A 21,155-nucleotide genomic window follows, 5' to 3' on the forward strand; every position below is an offset into this window, starting at 1 on the left:
TCGTAGTCATAGTAGAGAGACTCAGTGGACTGGGGTTAGGGAAGGGGCGGTGGGAATAGGTGGGAAGGGGGGGCAGGCAGGTGAGGAGGTGGCGTGGGAGTTGGGGATGAAAGGAGGGGTGGGAGTCAGGAGAGAGAAGGGGTGGTGGGAAAGGGGGATGGGTCCCACACGTGGGACAGAAGCAGACGTGATTAAGAGATTGACCCTCCAATCTTCAGACCACTGACCCCTGTCACTGTCAAGACTCCACCCAATTCGTACCCTCCCTTCCCTTCCCCCCACCAGTCCCTTATCCTGCACCTCCCCGTGCAGGGGGCCAGAGAGAGGGCCCCGTATCCACACTTGCACAGACCTACTCTACCTCCTACTCCTTCCCCTCTTCCCCTCCTGGTCTTATCATTTCAACTTTCTCCCTGTTTCTGCCTCTCCCCTCCTCTGCTCTCCCATCCTCTGTCCCCAGTTCTCTCCCCAACTCTCCATGGTCTAGCAATCTCTTAATTCGAGGAAGGGATGGAAAGCCCAAGGGCACAGTCCCAGGAAGACTAGCAGAGGAGGAGACACAAGGAGGGGACACGGCTCCCAGCCACGAATTCTTCATGATGACTTTTTATTTTTAAATGAAAATAAAAAGGTTGATGAATGAGGACTGGGGGTGGGGGGGGGGCGGGTGATGGGAATAGAGGGTACGGCTGGGGAGGGGCACAAGGGAGGGGAGAACAGGAGCCCAAAATAGGATGGGGAGCTCTGGGACATCGGGGGAATTCCCCTGGGGAGATGTGAGGGTGTCTTCCCTCCCTGGGGTGTGCTGCAGTTTGGGGTTCACCCAGCTCCCTCACCTGTCGCTGGGGTTCCTGGTTTTGTGACCTATGAAGTCTTGGTGGTTGCTGCTTCGGAGATCTCTGGGCTCTGTGAGACTGTTGTCTCTGAGGTCTCTCCCTCCAACCCCCCTCACACTCCAGCTCTTTCTGTTCACAGGATTCATAGGCAGCTTGCACCCCCGGGACGATGGCAAGCTCCTGAACATCACCCTACAAAGACAAGAGGAAGGGACACCAATGGAGGGAGGCAGAGTGGGCTTCCAAGAGACACAGGGTAGAGTCTGGGACACGGGGTCGGAAGCCAATCCGAGATAAGACTATATAATGGAGAAGGTCATTACCAGCCCTCCCATGTGCACAGTTCTTTTCAGTTTTCAAAGGACCTTCTCATTCATAATCCCACTGAACCTTCACAACAACTGGACAGTTGGACAAGGATTGAAGTCAGTAGAACAAGGATCTTTATGCCTATTTTCCAAGCCCATTCCATTCATAAAAGTTCAAAGAGACAAAGACTGGTCCGAGGTCACTCGAAGTGGTAGAATCAGGACTAGAATTCAAACCTTCCAACTGTAAGTTCAACTCTTGGCCTACACCCTGCCCATGTGGCCATGCATGAGCTTGTTCACAAGGGCTTCTGGAGACAGTGGCCCAACCTTAGTTGCTTTGACCTTCCAATGACAGTGATGATGAGAATTCTCAGGATCTCTGGAAATGGGGGGAAGACAGTTCTGATTTCCAATGGCATTTATTTGTGCCCACATGTGGTGATAAGCGCACCCTGCATTGTATTCTAGTTTGGGGATACTGTCTCATCTCCACAGTGGAACTGGTAGTTCCTTGGGATGATTGAGATCTGATATTATTCTTCTGTGTTCCCCCTTAGTGTTGGGCCAGCAAGTATTTAGAAAATGTTGACTGGCTGGGTGGGTGAATGGACAGATGGATGGGTGGATGGATAGATGGGTGGGTGGGTGGGTGGGTGGGTGAATAGGGGCTCGAACACTTGACTGAATGGGAGCGTTGATGGATGGTGAATGTATGTGTGGGTGGATTGGTGGGTAAATAAATGGGAGGTGCAGAGTAGATACAAACAGTATGTAGGTAGATGGATGGAAGTGAAGAAATGGTAGGGTGGAGAGTGCGGTGGGTAAATGAGTTGCTAGATGCATGCATGTATCCTTCTATGCATGGGTAGACAGGGCGGGTGAGTGGATGGATGAGTGAATAGGTGGATGGATGGGTTAAAGAGGATGGATGGACGGAAGGATAGCTGAATAGATGGGTGGTTTAAAGCAGGGAGTGGCTGAGCAGGGGAAGAATGGGCAGGTGGGCGGATACAAGACTGAATGCTTGAGTAGGTGGGTGAGTGTGTGAATGGATGCGTGGGTGAATAGATGGGCAGATGGATCAGTTGAAGAGATGGATGGATGGGTGGACTAATGAAAACCGAGTGACAGAATAAGTGACTGTGGACAGTCCTGCCACATAAGTGGGCACCTAATTCTCCTACAGAAAAAAAATTAGCCCTGAAGAAAGGAAATGGAAATATAAATTTATGAAAGGAAAAGTGAAGGGTAGGACATAGGAAGACAGAGTACTGAGGTCAGAAGGGGAGTGGATACAAGGCATAGAACCAGAAGTCACTCCTCTCTCTGGCTGCTCTGGTTACCTCAAAGACTTCTTCATCCAGGATCTGAGCACCAAAGATGATCACGCCTCGGGTGTCCAAAACTGGATGAGCACTTCGGGGGAGGGGCCGGGTGACTCGCTTCTTGCAATCAATTATGAGGGTGACCGACTGGCCCTTCACAGCCACAGCCACACGGTGCCATCTGGTCATAGGGACAGGGTGGCGGGAGGTTCAAGCAACTGACTGAAGGGGGTAAGTCAAGAGGGCTGAGCAGCCCTTGATGGAAGAGTTGACAAGCCAATGATAACAATAGTAGTAATCACAGTTAACTACCATGTACCGAAGGCTTACAATACACCAGGCACCATCCCATCACTTTCTCATTTGATTCTCACAATTCTATTATCCCTATTTTTCAGACATAGAAACCGAGACTAAAAATAGTCAAGGAACTTGCCCAAGGTACAAGCTAGTCCTACTTGCAAGGATTTAAACTCTAAAGCCCAAACTCTGGGCTAGAAGTGATTAGGCAGAAGTTTGGGCAGTGGGTTAGTGAGTGGTGGCCCACAGGGTCGGCAGGGTTTCCTAGATTAGGGGGTGGGGGCTCTGCGGGCAGGGGCCAGAGGGGAGCTCCTGAAAGGGTAGGCCAGACAGGCCAGAGGAGCAAACTGACTTACTTGCCATCTGCTAGGCTGAGGCCTCGGAAGACGGGCTGAGCAGGGGGTTGAGGCCGTCCAGTCTGGTCCTCGTACAGGAAGCGGACAGGTTGGCCAAGCTCCAGGCCCAGTTGTCGGACGCCCTGGGCACTATAGACAGTCAGGAGGGGAGCCTGGAGGCCAGGGCGGGTCCGGACAGCAGTCAGTAGAGAGAAGTCTTTGGGAAAGCCTCCTGGTACCCGAGAGACACACACAGGTGGAGTGAGAGGCAAAGCAAGACATTAACCCCTTCCCTTCTTGTGTCTGATCCCAGACCCTACCCTGTGACCTCGGTCAACTCTCCCTCCTCCAGCGTGTCACCCATACCTGGGAAGAGCTGGCGGGTGGGTGCACTGAGCTGGGCGGGTCGGGACACTCGGTAAGCCACATCAGCTGGACAGATGCCTCTCGCCCTCCGGACACCGTCAGGGAGGGAGGGGAACCTCAGGGCCCGCAGCACATCCACAGGGCCTGCACCTGGGAGAGTCCACGAGGGTCAGGGGAAGGGACACACTCTCAGGAGGGCCCACACGGGGGACATTTGGGGTCTACAGTTCAGCTTCCTGGGGCTCAAACTCCCTGGAAGATAAAAGTCACCTCTCCCTTATTTGCTCCTGAACGGGGCCTGAATGGATGGAAAACGAAAGTCACCTGGAAAAGGGCAGCGCTGAGCCGGTATTCAGCTCCATGCCCACCACTGTCCCCGCCTCCCAGCCTCTGTCTCTGTCACTCTCTCCCTATCTCCATCTTTCAGCCTATGAATCTCTCTCTATTCTCTCTTAATCTCTCTCTCCCAACTCTGCCTTCCCTTTACTCTAGCTCTGTCACGCTTACTCTCTCTGTCTCTGTATCTGTTGGTCTTTCTCTCTCCCTGGCTCTTCTGTCTTCCTCCGTTTCCCTCACACTCTACCCAGCTTTTCCTTTCTCCCTCTCTTCCTCCCTTTCCGTATCTCTTGGTCTCTGGGTCTCTGGCCTCAGTCCCATGTCTCTAGCATAAACAACATCTGGGCAAACGATCATCCTGGGCACGGGAGGTGCAGGGGGGCCACGAGGGAGGGAACAGAGAAGCAGCTCTGTGGGGAGGGGACTGCAAGCTGCTGGGATTCCCGTGTTTGGGGAGGTGGGGACACCTCTGACCATGCAGAGGAAGGAGATACAAGAAAGAGCCACCCCAGGAGCCGGTGCCCCTGGCTCGGGAGATGGGCTGGGGTGCAGGGGCGGGTGGGGAGCCTGAAGCTGCCACGCGGAGCCGGAGCAGGTCCAGGGCCTGGAGCCACACATCTGTGGATCCCATCAGAGTCCTTTGCCCAAAACCCGGGCAAGCTCCCCACACCTGGAACTTCGACCCTGCCCCCACCGCCACCCCCCCCCCGCCACGGTCCAAAGATTCAAGACCCGGGCCACCAGCCCTGTCCACCTAGAACTCAGCTTCTGAGGGTTCAAACTCCTGAGAAGACAGAGGTCGCCTCTTCCTCACTTGCTCCCCAATACACATACTTCTCACTCCATCAGCTCGATTGGAAAAATCCCAGAGAAAGTTCCAGCAAAACCCTCATAGAAGTGTGGGGCAGGGCAGGGGCCAGAGTGATCAGGAGAGCAGAGCTGGGTGGGGTAGGTGAGGTGGGGCGGGCAGGCAGAGAAAAGGCCCTTTGAGTCCAGAAGCCGGGAAACCACGGCCTTGCCCCCTCCCACTCCCCTGCCCTAGCCTGGCCCCCACGTGTGGCAGCTCCGCAAACACCAACACACAAGGGCCGCTTTGAGAGACGAAGGGTAAGTGAGACAGAGACACAGAGACTCACAGAGACCCCAGGCCAAGGAGACCTCAGAGGGCCCCACCCTCCACCAAACCCCAGAAGAGTACAGTTCCATCCTATAGACAACCTACCCACAGGTCTGCCCACCCATCTTCCCACTTCAAGCCACATACGTGCCCCACTGTCTCTGGCCTCAATCTGCCCCAGTCTCCCCACTGGTGGCCCCATCACCCTCACCACTCTACCTCTGGCCCCCAAAACGCCCTTTTCTTTACTCTGATGAATTCCACACTAACCTATTTCCCGCTAGGGTCCCACCTCTACCCACTCAGCCCCCAAATAAGAGACAGTCATCTCAGCCATCCCCCTGCCTCCATGTTAAAGGTTCCCTTTTCTCTCTAAAAAAGACTCCTAGAGTCTACAGACATCCCACACTTCAATTTTCTGTCCCTGAGCCACATGCTCCTCCTATCTTGAAAGTTCTTCCTTCTGTAATCTAATCTAATCCTTTATGCTGATTTTCTGACCATCTTCTCTCCAAAGCAGAGAAGAAATGAATAGTCAAGTTATATGCAAATCAGCCTCCAGTGTTTCCATGGGGGGAGGCGGCTTGCTCCAGCCTGCCTAGTACCCAGGTACTCCCAGCCTCCTCCTCTCCAACATCAAACCCCCTTTCCTAGGAGCCAGGACTTCTGGATCCTGGGAAAAAGAAGGAAAAGCTTGGGATTGTGGATGCCAGGGTCCCAGGGGAGCCCGGCTGGCCAGAGGGGGAGGGGCGGGGCAGGAATGCAAAGAGTTGGCTCCTGCCTCAGACACCTGATCCTGGCCTGTCCAGCGGCCGTCCTGTTGGCAGCCAGCCCCAGTGCTCCCCAGAGCCAGCCGCGTGGCAGCATCGAGGGCACGGGGAGGGGGAAGGGGATCCTGTCGGGGAAGCTGATGGGACAAATAGTCCAGGTATCCCTCCTTTCTCTACTTTCGAGGCTCTGCTCTGACCCAAGGATGCTCCCCCCCCTCACCCCAGAGATACAGACAGAAAGACAGAAAACAGACATGCGCCTCTCACCCATCAACACTGGCATCTACTCCTGACTCCAGCAGTAGCTGGACCACAGTGGCCCTGCTGGAGGACCCCACCATCCAGCCCCACTCACCGCCCTCAGGTGATGCTCTGCCATTCAGCCTTACCTGCCCTCCACCAGTCACTTCAAGGAGGAAAAGAGATCCCCACCCTGGCTCCAAGGAACCCAGGTGTCCTGCCCTCCAGTCTGGACCCCTGACCCCCTCCAAAACCCATTCTTGGACCCAGAAGCTGCCCCCTGCTCCTCAGGCATCTGCTGTCCCCTGTACCGAGGTGTGCGGAGCTCCAGCCTGATTCCGATGACCCAGGCGCTGGGACTCCCCTTACCTGCCCAGGCGGGGGCCGCGCTCAGGCCCAGCAACAGCGGTACCAGCAGGAGGAGGCGATGGCAGCGGCTGCACCGCTCCATAGCTGGCGCCCGGAACGCCAAGTCCCAGGGACCGCCGGAGGCGCCGGACACCCCGAGGCTGGCAGGAGAGAGCGAGCAGGCTCGCACGCCGGGGTCTCGGGGAAGTCGGAGGCTGCCGGGTGGCGACAGCTCTCAGTGACCCAGCTCCATGCAGCGAGGCGCCGTCGGGGCTCCGGCGCTGCTCCCTCCTCGGTGGCCACCGCTCCTGTGTGTCCCCGGCCACCCCGGCAGCCCAGAACCCCCACCCCGCTCCCGCCCCCGGCCCAGCCCCTGCCTCCAGCCGCCCGCCCACAGCCACCGAGGGAAACCCCACCCCCGATCTCCACCTGGTGTGGGGGGGCGAGTGGGAACCCTCCCTCGCTGACCCTCGGACTGCTCTCCTCTGCTTCTCGCAGGGACTCAGTGGCCTGTACCTTAGGATTCTCTTTTCGGGAACCCCAATATCTCTTCCCCAGTCTCTTTCTTTGGGGGGGGGGGCAGACGTCCAGTCACAACACCCCTCCCCGTTACTCCCCCTCGGGGGCCCAGAGCCCCCTTTCAGCAGAGTCCGGGGCGGGATTTACGGCACAGTGGGAGGGGAGTGGCGGGCCTGGGGGTCGCTACCTCCCCTCACCCCGTTGGGTCTCCATAATTATTTCCCCTCGGCCCGGCCCGCCCGCTGTAATTACAGAGCCTGGCCCGGGGCACGGTATTTATAGACACGGCTATAGACAGCGACTGGGGACCTGCAACCGACGGCCGCGGGGAGCGGGGGTGGGGGGCGAGGCGGGAGGGCGGTTAGAGGGGAGGCCAGAGACTGGACAGACCCACACACAGGCTAATCAGGTCCCAAGAGATGGAAGTAGGGGGACGACGTAAGAGCGCCCGGGAGCCCAGGTGGAAAGGCACCCAGTGGAGAGGCGGGGGCGCGGGAAGCCGCCGACGCTGGTTGGCAGAGTACGGGAAACGGGGTCACTCGGGGACGAGGCCGCCTCCAGGCGGGCAACACCGGAGTAAGCCGCGGCGCTCGGCGCCCAGTGCGCCCCCACGAACGGGCACGGCGCCGGGTCTGCCCGGAGCCCGCGGCGCGGCCGGAGGGAAGCCCGGAGCGAGCCGAGGCGCCGCCGCCCGCTGGCGCTGGGGGGGCGCCCTTGAACAAGGCGCCTTTGAGAGTCAGCCGCCCCCCTCCCTCCAGCCGGCCCCGCCCCCAGGCTGGCACACCCTCTCCCCCCCCACCTCCGCGACAAAGCGCGCCTTGTGTCCCCCACCCTGCGCCCGCCTCCCAGGCCCCAGGGAACTTAGGCGGCGGCGGCGGCGTCCAGGGAGCCGGTCCGTAGCTCCCGACCGGATACCCTCCCACACGCGGCCCGGTGCGGCGCTGCCCCCACCCCCCATAGTCACCTCAGTCCAGAAAACATCGATTTTAATTTGAAAGCGATTTTATGTGAGTGAAAGAGAGGGGAAGGGAACCCCGGAGAGAAGAGCCGCAGGGCAAAAATCATGCAGCCCCTGCACCCCATCTCTGCAGGCGGGCCATCTCCCCTCAATTCTGAGGCCAGGAGCTTGTGTCCCCAGCCTACAAGGTGTGTGCCCCGGGCTGGGGCGAGAGCTGGGAGGGGAAGGGTCTGAGGACTACTCACCAAGCCGCTCCCCCCCACACCGCCCTCACAGCCCAGGCCCCTTCCCCAAGCCAGACGGGAGAGTGGGGGAGGGGGCTGGGAAGGCCAGTGCTCAAGAGCCAGCCCCGCAGACCATCTCAGGGCCCTGCCTTTCCCAAACACCACCTCCACCACTGGCATTTCTTAGTCAACCTGGGAGAGTACAGTACTTCTTTGAGTCTAACTGCAAGTCTCTATCCTCAGAGAAAATTAAAAATAGCAGATGGGCTCCTACATCTCCACCCGCCCCTTAACCACCACCACCTTTTTCTTTTTCAGTCTGACTGCAGAAGGAGGTGAAGCGTGAGAGGGGGATCCGGACAGGGGACAGCGACAGAGCCCCTCCTTGTTCCAGAGAAGCCCCCATCTGCCAGTCTTGGTTGGAGGAAGGCCTGTCAGAGCCTGACTCCCATGTCCATCCGTTTGGGGGGCCTGCCCCCCAATATCCATCTCTGCGGGAGTTCCCATTTCCATTCTTCAGATGGGGGGCTAAGTGAGGCAAGACGAGAAGGAAGCCAGGTCCTGGGAGCAAGGCCAGTGCTCTGTGCTGGGGGAAGGAGAGGCCGTTCCAGGCCAGGGGTAAGAAAGCACCCCCAGATCATGGCAGAGCCAGACAAATTCAGAGACTCAAGGCCACTGAAGGGAGAGGTCCAGCCCTCAAAGTAGTCTGGGGTCCCCTCTGACTTGGGATGTCAAGCAAACCCTTGCAGGGTTTAGGGACCCCCCCTTGGAGGTCTCAGTTCTGCCCTATGCTCCTCACCCCACCAAGATTCTAGGAACATGGTCCCTCCCCACCCTGCCCCAAGGCTCAGAGTCCCTTGCCCATGTGCCCTCCTCAAGCGTGAGGAACACCACATCTGGGTGTGGGGTCAGGCCAGCTGGTGGGGAGCCTCAAGCATCTCCATGAGGAAGGTGTCGATGGGGGTGTCACCAATGAGCTTGAAGAAAAACAGATGCTCTAGACACTTAAGGCCTATGGACCTGAGAGCAGGAAGACGCAAGAGCAGCTTGGCAAACCTGAGGAGGGAATGGGAGACATGGAGTGAGAGCTAGAGCCACATGGCACTACCCCCACCCCAGCAGGAGCCTCGGTTCCCACAACCCCTCAGCCCCACAGCGCCTTCTCACCGGCCCTGCTGCTCAGGGTACTTCTGTTTGCAATAGGTCTCCAGGGACGCGTACACTTTCTCCCGCAGGACCTCTACCTCGCTGGGGTTGGAGAGGCCCTTGGCATCTGGGATGGCAGGGAAGAGAGGAGGAAGAGGAAGGAGGACAAATCAAATCAGGACAAATGTGGAGGTGTGGCCCACACGATGTCCCTCTTGGGCCCCACCTACACGCCCTTCACCAGATGCCTGGCAAGGGAAGCAGGGCACAATGGGTTTGAGGGATGGGGTTGCAAAGGGAATGTTATCAGCAGATGTGGGTTCTTCTTGGTCAGCTGTGAGATTTCTAGGTTGAGGGGGATAGCTGGGTAACTTAGGAGTCTCCGAAGAAGAGGAGGCTCCAAGGCTGCCTTGGTCTTGAGAGACGGGGGTAATCCTCCTCTTACCTGGATTGAACAGAATGATTGCCCTCAGGCAGCCAAGTTCTGTCTTGTCCATCCTCATGTCACGCATTTTGGACACTAGCTCTGTCAGCACCCTGGAGAGGGACCTGCAGGTCACTCAAAGGTCACAGCTCAGCCAGCCTTGGACACGGACCAGCCTATAGCCCCACCCCCTCGACCGACAGGCCAGCCCAGCCGAGGGCCACTGACCGATCAAAGATGGCTCCCACGCCTGCGGAATGGGCTGAGTTGCGGTGCACGTGAAGACCTGTGGCGAGGAGGATGCCGTCTCGGACATCGATGGATCGGTGAGAGAAGGAGGCAATGAGGAGCTCGTTCCAGCCTGGGGGTTGGGGGTGGCAAGGGTGAGGAGCCAGGGATCGGGCCATGGGATTGAAAGCACATCAGGGGAAGAGAAGAAGAGGTGGCGAGGTCATCAATGAGACTGGCTCTCTGAGTATGCAAGGTAAGGCCGCTGGGGTCCCTGAAGGTCAGGAGGTCCAAGAGGGGTCAAATGACAAGAGATTCAAGGAGTCCAAGGTCACTGACCTGCCCGTAGCAGTATGACCTGGTCATCCAGAGGCAAGGAGGAAAAGTGTGGGATCCTCTTTGCCCATTCAACAAGTGTGAAGAGCTGTTTGTCAGCTGCCTGGCAGATGTTAGTCACAGGGTCATTTGGCTGCAGGGGAGGAGGGGTGAGAGTTATGGAAGGTTTGGAAGTACACTGGGAGCCCCCCTCCACCCCATAAGAGGCTTTTGACACCCCCTCCTTATTTGTAGTCTCTCTTCAAGCCCCACCTGAACCAATTCCTCCTCTTCTAGCATTCAGGAAAACAATTATTAATTTGGGACTTGCCTGTGGTTCTGTGAGTGGGTTGTTTTGGGAGCGGGGACGGAGGATGTTATCACGCCTACCTCAGATGTCTAAGAGACCTTGTTTGGCGGCACTTCCGGTCCCCGGCAGTGTTAGATGGGTTGTGAGGGGGAGGGAGGGGAGGGGGAGATAGAACAGACCTAGACTCCCGCCTCCCCACCCCCATCAGGAAGAAGAGTAGATTGACCCCAGCACTCACGCTGCTGCCGCTACCCGCGGTTCCCCCAGGACCCTCAACGCCCTGGTCACTCTTCTGCTCCACAGCAAGCTCTGCCTCCAGGATCCTGTCCACAGGCATCTCCTCGGGGGCTCCCCCAGCCCCATCCCCATCCCCATCCTTGTCCTTTCCCCGCTGACGCTCCTCCTGTACCGCTGCAGGAGAAGGAGGAAGGAGAAAAAAGTGGAAAGTCAGCAGCCAGCCATGAGGAGATTCCAAAATGTCCTTAGGGCCTTATCAGGGTCTCATGGCCCTTAGAAGATATTTATAGAAATTGGGGAAGTCACTTGAAACCATAGCAGATTTGTAGCAGTCTAGAAGCAGGACTTATAAAAGAACAGATAAATAAACCCAGAAGAAGTAAAAGGGTGGGTAAAGGAATTATGGAGAAAGCTAGCACTTAAACTGAGAGCCTACTATATACTAGGAAATGTGCCAAGCACACTTTCACATTCAATCAAGTATTATAACGACCCTGTGAGCTCTTGACCCCATTTTTAAAAATAACGATTTTGGGGGAGTTCATTAAACAGCTTGCCCAAGTTCACACAATACATGGCAAGTCATATGTCCAAATCTAAGCGTGCCTGATGGCAAATCTGGTGTTCTTCTGACTCAACAAAAAAGGAGGAAAAGGAGCACTGGCCTGGGCCTTCAGAGGTGTGGGTTCTGATCCCAGACCTGCCACTCTTTTGTTGCATGACCTTGGGAAAGCCAGGCTTCAGGCTCATCTTCTCTAAAATGAGGGATGTGACCAACATATACTCCCTAAAGTATCTCTCTCAGAATTCCAGAATCAGGCTTAAGAAGAAAAGATAGAGATTAAAAAAAAAAAAAAAGAGGAAAAGAAGCCCTGAGGTCTTCAGTAAAGGCTGCAGCTTAAGAGGGTAGAGTCCCAGAGTTTGGAGGAGAGAACACAGATAATAGGGAGATGGAGACCAGAGTGGAAGCACTTGGTCAAAATGAGGAAGAATTACTCAGGTTGGAGAAGGGGAGCTGGAGAAACCCATCATGGGGAAGGAAAACTTATCCTACCCTAGCACCAGACCAGGGAGGGGTCAGAGGGGCAGGCCACAGAAGCAGAACCATTGAGAAGGAAACTCAAGGCACCAGGTCAGGGTACCAGAGAGGAGGGCTGACGAGCAGGGGAGAGGGAATCAAATATCGCCCTCTGGAGGAGAGAGAGGAGTCCAGCTTTCCTAAGAGGTATAGTCCCTGCAGTCTCCCCTCCCCGTCCTTCCTCTCCTCCCACAGGGTAGACTGCGAGGCCTGGGTGGGGCAGGCCCTTACCCTCCCTCTTCATGCCTGTGGCCAGGCACTTCTGATAGCGGCAGTACTGACAGCGGTTCCGCTGGCGCTTGTCCACCGTGCAGTCCTTGTTGTCCCGGCACGAGTAGGTCAGGTCCTTACGGATGGTGCGCTTGAAGAAGCCTTTGCAGCCCTCACAGCTGTAAACCCCGTAGTGTTTGCCTGCGAGAGGACAGGAAGAGCAGTAAGACTGCACCCTGTGCCACTAGGACTCTTGCCCACCTCCCCCCCAGCAAATTTAGTTGAAGTCTGCTCTGTGTTTGCCAAAGAGAGAGACGGGGAACCAGGACATGAGGGATGATCTAGTCCCACTCTTCTCACGGTTCGAAAACCCTATGCCAGCCCCCTCCTCCCTCTGACCACCCCCCCCACACACCAAATCTGAGCCGCAGGGTCCTTAACTGTCATCAGGCCTCCCCCAGCTCACTTGCTCTAACCAAACCTCAAGAGCCCCTGGGAATCCCACAGGTGATGGTAAATGATACACGCTCTCTTCCTCTCTGCTGGTCCTCTGAGCCCCATACCTGAGCTTCGGTCCCCGCAGATTGCACATAGACGTTTGCCAGCCCCAGGGCCACCTGGAGGGGGTGGACAGTGCAGGCCCCGGACCCCTAAGACTGGTGGCTTCACATCTTCAGGGGGGCCAGACCCACCCCCAGGGAGCGACACTGTTGAGTTAATCTGGGTTGGGGGAAATAGGGAAGTCACAGGGAGACTCATTGGGAAGGATAATCTCTCAGAGGGGGGGGACATCATTCCCTACCACCTAGGCAGGGCCCTGCATTACACGCTACAAAGGACATTATTTACACTGCAGTGCCCGGGAAGGGCCACCCCTGGAGTACAACCCCGAAGAGATGAGACATAAAGGTCCCCCTGAAATTGTGCAACACAGCGGCCCTGAAGGGCTTGTATCTCAGAAGGGGAGATGGGACCAAAAGGGCAAAGAAATCACTGATATATGAAAAGGACATCAAGAATAGCTGGGTTCTTTTACAGGGTTGGGGAGGAGGCGTGCACTGAAAGCTCAGTCACCTCAAGAAAGGCCAGGGGTCACACAAGGACCACAAGCCTGGGGAAGTTCACACAAGGATCTAGGTCACAAGGAAAACAAGGAAATGAAAGTGGAGAGGCAGTAAGGGGGTCACGACCTCTCACCTGGGGACTGCTGACAGGCCCGGAGAATCCTGGGGGAGCTGGAGGGGGCAGACCAGGGGACCCCATGGAAGAGCTGATGACCGGGAAGGGGGAGCCCAGTGGCGGGGGTGGCATCGGGGGTGGGGGTGGAGCCCCAGAGCCTCCAAGGGATGCAGCTGCTGAAGGGGGTAAGGGTGGCCCCGGAGGAGAAGGGGGAGCAGCCCCCTGGGGAAGGGGATTTGGAGAGGAACTGTCTGGGCTTCGGGAGTCTGGGGAGGGGTACACACAGGCACAGACACACACAGACAGAAGAGACAAAAAGAGAAAATGAGTCTTCGATCATCCAACCGGAGCCTTTAATTCTCTCTCTGATCCCCCCACCGCGCCCCCACCTCACCCCACCCCTTCCCAAGTCCAGAGGCACCCTGCTGTCAAACAACGGCTTAACTCCTAATCGTGGTGAGAGAAGGGGGTTGACAGAGGAGGATCGTTCAGGTGAGGCAAATTCCAAACAATGCATTTGATCACCCCAAGCCAGACGCATCTCGTGTGGGTGGGGCAGCACGTGGGGTGGACCAGTCAGCCCCTCCATTCCCAGCTCGTAGCCAGAACGTGCAGGGAAGATAGGCAGAAGAGACCCCTCCTAGGACATAGAATTTGCCTTCAAACGTCCAGAGTCCTCAATCTCGAGGACTAGTGTCCCACGCCTGGGACCTCCGTAGTGCAGGGCCTCAAGCGGCCACCGCTAGGAGGGCGGAAGCTCCCCCTCCCCGCCCCGCCCCGGGGGGAGGGCACTAAGGCCCTCGGGAGGGAGGGGACGCGTGTTTACAAACAAGGGGGCGGGAGCGCCTGGGAAAGAACACCAGGGGAGGGGGGGAAGGGGTTGCTGATAACGCGGTCACTGGCTTGCCGGTCCGTCCGCTAGGTCACTCACCCCGCCCGCTGTCGCCCATCCCGTCCCGTCCAGCCTCCCCCGGCTCCGGCTCCGGGGTTTGTTGTTCTCCGGCTGCCACCGCCGCCGCCGCTGCTGCTGCGGGATCCAGCCAGGGCCGTCGCCGCCGCCACCGGGACGCGACCCCACAATGCATTTCTTTTCGCACCCCCACCGGCCCACACTGCCCTGCGGCATGCCGCTGGGGGAGGAAGGGCGGGCGAGCAGCCCAAGACATGATTCCTGGCTGAGTGTAGGGATACCGAAGAGGTACCAGGGATTCCCAAGGATTGATCGTTGGACTAGCTGAGCACGAGGAAGCCCCAGAGAAAAAGTCTCTGGCCTTAACCGGGTCGAATTAAGCGCTTCGCTCTGCGCTGTAGCAAAATGACAGCGCCGACATGGCAGCCATCTTGGTATAGACGGGAAGTCTATGCGCTGGTTCCCGCCTCCTCGTCTGGTTGGAAGCGGAGGAGGCGGTCTCCTCCCGCCGGTTAGCCCGCCTAGCCCAGTGTCCCCTCAAATAACCTCCACACCCGCGCATGCGCGCCAGGGCTAGAGGGCTTCACTACTGCCGGAGTGCCGCCATATTGGTGAAGGTACTGGGACCGAGGTTGAACGGAACTCCCTGTTCTCGCGGGAGCTAGAGGCGGGACTGCCACGTCCGAGCAAACCGGGAAAGGAGAGGATTCCGGAGCCGGTGAGAATTCCCTGTTTTTCCCTACCGTCCTTTTCAGGCCTTTTTCTTCATTTAGTGGGTCATAGAGACGAGGGCGCAGAGAGTCCGTATAGTGGAGGATCAAAGCCTAGAGCGGTGTCCCGGGGGCCCTGCATCAGGGATGGGGTTCCGGATAAAGAAAACGAGTCTTGGGAACAATGTGGGTGGGGACAGGATGGAATGGGGAAGCAGCCCATAGAAGTGGACGGAGGGCGCGAACGGAGTAGAGCGGACCCCTCATAGGTATAGAATTGAGGGTCAAGTGGAGTCACTATCTCTGTCCCTCTGGTCAGCGTGATGGCCAGAGGCCTGGGGGCCCCCCACTGGGTGGCCGTGGGACTGCTGATCTGGGCGGCCTTGGGGCTGCTAGTGGCCGGACATGGGGGTCATGGCGACCTGTACGAAGACCTGCACGAGGACTTCCAGGGCCACAGCCACAGGCACTCACATGAGGATTTCCACCATGGACACAGCCATGCCCCTGGCCACACTCACGAGAGCATCTGGCATGGGCATACCCACGGTCACGACCATGGACATTCACATGAGGATTTGCACCATGGCCATAGTCATAGCCACTCTCATGAGAGCCTCTACCACCAAGGACATGGACATGATCATGAGCACAGCCATGGAATCTATGAGGAGTCTGGGGCTCCAGGCATCAAGCAGGACCTGGACACTGTCACTCTCTGGGCCTATGTGAGTCCCCCAGGGATGGGGCAGAGGGGAGCTGGTTCGGGATTGTTGGGAAACCCCACACCACTTGACCCCTGACTCTCCCTCACCAGGCACTGGGGGCCACAGTGCTGATCTCTGCAGCTCCATTTTTCGTCCTCTTCCTTATCCCCGTGGAGTCAAACTCCCCTCGGCACCGCTCTCTGCTCCAGATCTTGCTGAGTTTTGCTTCAGGTGGGCTCTTGGGAGATGCCTTCCTGCACCTCATCCCTCATGCTCTGGGTAAGTAATCTCTAGCTTTTACCTCAAATCTTAATGTATTTCATGCTTTGGACAAGTGGGTTCTTTCCCCTTTGTGATCCCTGACCTTCCAATATTCTCCCAAATACACACCCCTTGGGTGGGGTATTTCCTCATCTGGCTTTGTCTCCCCCTTCCTCCAGAACCTCATTCTCACCACCCTCTGGAGCAGCCTGGACATGGACATTCCCACAGTGGTGAGGAAGGGGCAGGTGAAGACGTGGGGTTGGGGTGCTGGGGAAGGTCTATCCCTCCCTATTCTTCTCTTGTGCTTGGGGAGGAAGAGTCTGAAATCCAAATCTCCTTTAATGTCTCAATGTATCCATTCCTAGGCCAGGGCCCCATTCTGTCTGTGGGACTGTGGGTCCTCAGTGGAATTGTCGCCTTTCTCGTGGTGGAGAAATTTGTGAGACATGTGAAAGGAGGACATGGACACGGACATGGACACGCTCACAGTCACACACATGGAAGACAGGGTGAGCCCAGGAACAACTTTCCTGAAAGCCACCTTGCCATCTCTGAATCTCCTCATTTTATGGTTCTTAGGTGGGAGAAGACTACCCTTATGAGGACATACTGGCAAATTTCTGTTCTCCACTCTTACCAACTCCTTTCTTCCCTCAGAGCGTCCTTCAAAGGAGAAACAAAGCTCAGAGGAAGAAGAAAAGGAAGCAGGGGGGTCGAGGAAGAGCAGAGGAGGGAGCACAAGGCCCAAAGACAGGCCAGTGAAACCTCAGAACTCTGAAGAGGAAAAAGCAGGTTCAGGTGAGGGCCAGGGTTGCATACGCTTGGGCAAGGGGCATCATCATGAATCACATGGAACAGCACTGTGGGTGATGGCAGGTGTCTGGAAAATACTGGGGCTGGATGTGAAGTGGTCTCTGGGGGGCTGATCAGGGCTGAGACTAGGGGTGATGAATACCTCTAATTGTTTCATCTTCCTTTTCTCCTGTAAAAGACCTACGTGTATCAGGGTACCTGAATCTGGCTGCTGACCTGGCACACAACTTCACGGATGGTCTGGCCATTGGTGCTTCATTTCGAGGGGGTCGGGGACTGGGGATCCTGACCACAATGACTGTTCTGCTACATGAAGTGCCCCATGAAGTTGGGGACTTTGCCATCTTGGTCCAGTCTGGCTGCAGCAAAAAGCAGGTTGGTGATGGTGTGCACCAAACATGGTTGCCTCAAGCCCTTTATCCCCCGCTAACCCACCCCAAACCCAGACTCCCACCCATTAGTTCCAAACAAGTTGTACTACAGGCATACCTCGTTTTATTGCGCTCCTTTATTACACTTAGCAGATATTGCGTTTTTTACAAATTTGTAGCAACCCTGCTTGAGCAAGTCTATGGATACCATTTTCCCAACAGCATTTGTTTACTTCATGTCTCTGTGTCACACTTTGGTAATTCTTGAAACATTTCAAACTTCGTTATTATCATATTTGTTATGTTGATCTGCGATCAGTGATCTTTGACGTTACTATAGGAAAAAGATTCCAACTTGTTGAAGGCTTACGTGATGGTTAGCGTTTTTTATCGGTAGAGTATTTTTTAACTAAGCTACGTACATTGTAGGCATAATGCTACTGCACACTTACAGGGTAGTGTAAATATACTCATTGGGAAACCAAAAAACTCATGTGACTTGCTTTATTGTGATGGCCTGGGACTGAACTCACAATATCTCCGACGTATGCCTGTATTGTTGACAACGGATCCTCTAGAAACGAGGGGGAAGAAGTTCTGTTTCTTTGTCTTGTAGCTCAGTAGTTCTTGAACTGTGGTCCATAAGCCATCTGAATGTTTTATGGGGGTCTTTCACACCATGCCCCTGACCCTGACCTATTGGGTCAGAAGGTCTGTGGAAAGGACCTCTTTGATCTAAGATTTTTCAGTGTCTATTCTAGATCCCCCTCTTTTTGCTTTACTATTTAGTTTCTAAAGACATGCATCCTATCCATGTACACTTATACCCCTCCAGCCACGTCTAAACCACTGATAACCTTTAGATGTTGGTGAGTGCCTCTCTCTCTCTTTTCTGCCCACCAGGCGATGCGTCTACAACTACTGACGGCAATAGGGGCACTGGCAGGCACAGCCTGTGCCCTCCTAACTGAAGGAGGGGCAGTGGGCAGTGAAGTTGCAGGTGGCACAGGTCCTGGCTGGGTTCTGCCATTCACTGCAGGTGGCTTTATCTACGTAGCAACGGTGTCAGTGTTGCCTGAGCTGTTGAGGGAGGCATCACCATTGCAATCACTTCTGGAGGTGCTGGGGCTGCTGGGGGGAGTTGTCATGATGGTGCTGATTGCCCACCTTGAGTGAGAGGTGGGGTAAACCAGCCCCACCCCAGCCCCAAACCTCTAGCCTCTAAGCCCTCCAGGTCAGGGGTCTGTGGAAGTTGGGGGCCCTGGCCTGGGACATCTGCCAAAGGAGGGAGTTGTATCCTAGGGAGGTGGCGACTTTGGCTTGAAAGCTATCAACATTTGGCAGTCTTACAGGGGCTGCAGAGGTGAGAATGACAGCCCAGAGGGACCATAGTGTTGGGCATGAGCTGACCATGTTGTTGGGTTTGGGGGCTAAGTGGGGCCATGAAGAAGGCTGGAAGAGAGAGGAGTCATGGCAGCCTACCCCACATCCCCCACCCCACCTATTCACAGAGGACCAAGCTGCCACACACTGGCTTCTCCAGGGTCCACCTCCCTCTCTCCCACCTGTTGGTGGAAACTCCAGGGAAGACCAGAGCCCTGAAGTGGGTAGCAGAAGTCGGGGATAAACGTCAATCGTGTGTCCTGATTTGGGAGTGATTGGGGGGAGGGGGGCTAGTTGCTACTCTCATGGCCTGATTTTTTTTGTTTGTTTGTATTCTTTTATATCACTGTTTGAATGGAGGAGGAGGGGTGATGACCGGAAATAAAGTCCTTGGATCTTCCGCTCCACGCGCAGTCTTTGTCTTTTTGGGGGGAATGGGGGCCCCTCTTCTCCCGGCTCCACTGGCCCCCAAGCTTTGGTGTCTGGCCACGCCCCCGCGGTTGGAGGTCCGCCTGCCGGGGTGGCCGCCAGTGGCCTAACGCTGGCGGGTCTTCGATTGGTCCGGCTTCGCTCTCGCCGCGCCTCCTCTGCGCTCGGATTGGCTCAGTGCTGGGGGGCCCGCCCACTCGCCACCCGCCATGGCGTCTCAGCTCCGGCTCCGCTTCGCGCTGGCCCTGGTCACAGGTTGGGGGCGGGGGCGGGGGAGGGGATCCTCTCCCAGGGCGGGTTGGTGTGCTAGAGTGACGTCGGGGCGCGCCCTCGGACTCTACAGCCGCTGTGGCCTGTGGTCCGAATTTTACTAACTTTGCGCCCTGTTGACCTCTGACCCCTGCCCACTTCTCCCTCCCCCCCTCCCGCGTGTTCTCTCCCATCTCAGGTGCTGGTAGCGGCATCGGCCGAGCAGTCGGTGTGCGCCTGGCCGCTGAGGGGGCCACTGTGGCCGCTTGCGACCTGGACGGGGCAGCGGCACGGGAGACGGTGCGGCTGCTGGGAGGGCCGGGGAGCGACGAGGGGGCACCGCGCGGGGCCCACGCAGCCTTCCAGGCTGACGTGTCCGAGGCCGGGGCCGTCAGGCGCCTGCTGGATCAAGTGCAGGTGAAAAAGCGAGACGACCTCGCCCCCTTTAAAGCCCTAACGTTGCTCTACAAGGTTTTTTGGTGTGTAACCTACCCCTTACATAGGCCTGCTTTTCTCGTCCGCCATCTGTCGTTGTGTCCTGTGCGGGCATCACCAGGGATGAGTTTCTGCTCCACATGTCTGAGGACGACTGGGACAGAGTCATAGCTGTCAACCTCAAGGTGGTGATCTCTGAACCCATGACTTCTGGGCCCTCTAGCCTGGGGAGGGAGTTGGAGGAGTGTCACCCCTGCTGATCCTTTCTGCCTTGTTACTTTCTCCCCCCACCCGCAGGGCATCTTTCTAGTCACTCAGGCTGCAGCCCAAGCCCTGGTGTCCAGTGGCTGTCCTGGCTCCATCATCAACATCAGTAGCATCGTAGGGAAGGTCAGGCTGAGTTGGGACGAGGTCAGCCAGCCAAGTGGGCACAGAGAGGAGAGCCCTTCCTTGGGACTCCCAACTTAACCCCAATCTCTGGCTCACCCAAAGGTGGGGAACGTGGGACAGACAAACTACGCAGCATCCAAGGCTGGAGTGGTTGGGCTGACCCAGACTGCAGCCCGGGAGCTTGGACGGTTGGTCAGACACCTGGGGCCATGTGGAAGGTCTGAGGGAGGGTCAGTGTTCAGTCCTCTCTGGAGTCAGCAGCCACTCTCCTTTCCACAGACATGGGATCCGCTGTAACTCTGTCCTCCCAGGGTTCATTAAAACACCCATGACACAGAAAGTGCCACAGAAAGTACTGGACAAGGTAGGAGACTGTGGGTGGAGGGCAGAATCATTCAGAGAGCCAACCTCTCTGGGCTTCAGAGAGAGGATGCTGGGCCCAGTGAGGGGCAAACTGTAGATATTCAGCAAGTGTAAAAGGAATGAAGACCAAAGTCACAGACTCGGTCTACAAAAAAAAAAAACCCATGAAAAAACTTTCACTCACACATGAGTGTTTCCTTATAGGTGACTGGAATGATCCCGATGGGACATATGGGGGACCCTGAGGGTGAGCACTGACTGCAGACGGGGCCTGAATGAAGAGATCCCAAAGTTCGTGGTATCTGAGAGGGTCTCACCAGGATTGGTGGTTGGGGGAGGGGTGATTCTGATAGGAGGCTACTTTGGGTCTGTGAGTGCGTAGGATTCTGCCCTCTCCCCACCATTCCCATAGATGTGGCAGATGTGGTCGCATTCTTGGCATCTGAAGACAGTGGATACATCACAGGGGCGTCAGTGGAAGTCACTGGTATGAGGCCATCAGGGGGAGGAAGAGGGCAGAGAAGTGGAACCCAGAAAGCAAATGAGGGGAGTCTGGAGCCACTGAGGGAAGGGCAGAAGTTCCCATAGGCCAAGGACAGAAGTGGGTGCCTCCCCCCCAGCCCATTTGTCTCCACCTATACATCTGTCCAAATGTTTCTGCCCCTCCCAGGAGGTCTTTTCATGTAACTGCCTCAAGGACCCTGGACTCTGCTCACTATCCCACCACTCTGCCGGGCCTCCTGCTGATGAGGACTCTGAGTTCCCAGGCTACAAAAGGGGTGGCAGTGTATGGCTCAGGAATGCTGAATATGGGAGGCAGGGGTGCTTGTGACCCTAATAAATTCCAAATCCTCTTCCCTGCCACCTCCGGTTCTTCTTGTGTCCAAGTCCTCAGACCCTTCGCCACCTCCCCCTCCTTTCCCTTTCGCGAAGGATTGTTCCCTTTCACTGCCTGGTCTCCCAGGGCAACCCCCGCCGCCGGGTATGAGAGGAGAGAGTGTGTGTCACTGTGTGTGCGT

The 21,155-nt window shown here is 56.6% G+C and overlaps 4 protein-coding genes across 10 annotated transcripts; 2 read left to right on the forward strand and 2 right to left on the reverse strand.

Moving 5' to 3' along the window:
* Positions 1–36: 36 nt before the first annotated feature.
* Positions 37–6,599, reverse strand: LOC309607488 (collagen alpha-2(XI) chain-like). Its single transcript, XM_082346060.1, has 5 exons — positions 6,306–6,599; positions 3,474–3,623; positions 3,129–3,339; positions 2,491–2,653; positions 37–1,028 (listed from the first exon to the last, which is right to left on the reverse strand). The coding sequence occupies exons 1-5, from the start codon at positions 6,385–6,387 to the stop codon at positions 543–545; spliced, it is 1,092 nt and encodes a 363-aa protein (XP_082202186.1). The 5' UTR covers positions 6,388–6,599; the 3' UTR covers positions 37–542.
* Positions 6,600–7,787: 1,188 nt separating this feature from the next.
* RXRB (retinoid X receptor beta) lies at positions 7,788–14,468 on the reverse strand. Of its 6 annotated transcripts, none has more exons than XM_082346478.1 (10): positions 14,044–14,459; positions 13,131–13,378; positions 12,497–12,653; positions 11,955–12,134; positions 10,647–10,819; positions 10,123–10,252; positions 9,784–9,916; positions 9,577–9,668; positions 9,153–9,258; positions 7,788–9,041 (listed from the first exon to the last, which is right to left on the reverse strand). In XM_082346478.1, the coding sequence occupies exons 1-10, from the start codon at positions 14,276–14,278 to the stop codon at positions 8,894–8,896; spliced, it is 1,602 nt and encodes a 533-aa protein (XP_082202604.1). In that variant the 5' UTR covers positions 14,279–14,459; the 3' UTR covers positions 7,788–8,893. The 6 variants fall into 6 exon arrangements, with proteins under 6 accessions (XP_082202604.1, XP_082202603.1, XP_082202605.1 ...); XM_082346477.1 differs by having other exon boundaries at positions 9,577–9,680; XM_082346479.1 differs by lacking the exon at positions 14,044–14,459 and adding an exon at positions 13,638–13,962 and having other exon boundaries at positions 9,577–9,680.
* Positions 14,469–14,603: 135 nt separating this feature from the next.
* SLC39A7 (solute carrier family 39 member 7) lies at positions 14,604–18,670 on the forward strand. 2 transcript variants are annotated; one of them, XM_082346482.1, is made up of 8 exons: positions 14,604–14,740; positions 15,052–15,460; positions 15,550–15,718; positions 15,880–15,948; positions 16,069–16,212; positions 16,361–16,501; positions 16,695–16,891; positions 17,791–18,670. In XM_082346482.1, the coding sequence occupies exons 2-8, from the start codon at positions 15,056–15,058 to the stop codon at positions 18,061–18,063; spliced, it is 1,398 nt and encodes a 465-aa protein (XP_082202608.1). In that variant the 5' UTR covers positions 14,604–14,740; positions 15,052–15,055; the 3' UTR covers positions 18,064–18,670. The 2 variants fall into 2 exon arrangements, with proteins under 2 accessions (XP_082202608.1, XP_082202609.1); XM_082346483.1 differs by having other exon boundaries at positions 14,606–14,740; positions 15,880–15,933.
* A 193-nt stretch (positions 18,671–18,863) lies between these two features.
* HSD17B8 (hydroxysteroid 17-beta dehydrogenase 8) lies at positions 18,864–21,000 on the forward strand. The gene is made up of 9 exons (XM_082346484.1): positions 18,864–18,954; positions 19,148–19,365; positions 19,452–19,568; positions 19,681–19,773; positions 19,876–19,961; positions 20,053–20,137; positions 20,341–20,383; positions 20,549–20,623; positions 20,807–21,000. The coding sequence occupies exons 1-9, from the start codon at positions 18,909–18,911 to the stop codon at positions 20,821–20,823; spliced, it is 780 nt and encodes a 259-aa protein (XP_082202610.1). The 5' UTR covers positions 18,864–18,908; the 3' UTR covers positions 20,824–21,000.
* Positions 21,001–21,155: the final 155 nt, after the last annotated feature.

This window comes from Balaenoptera borealis, assembly GCF_965194805.1.
Source record: "Balaenoptera borealis genome assembly, chromosome: 12".
Taxonomy (NCBI): domain Eukaryota; kingdom Metazoa; phylum Chordata; class Mammalia; order Artiodactyla; family Balaenopteridae; genus Balaenoptera; species Balaenoptera borealis.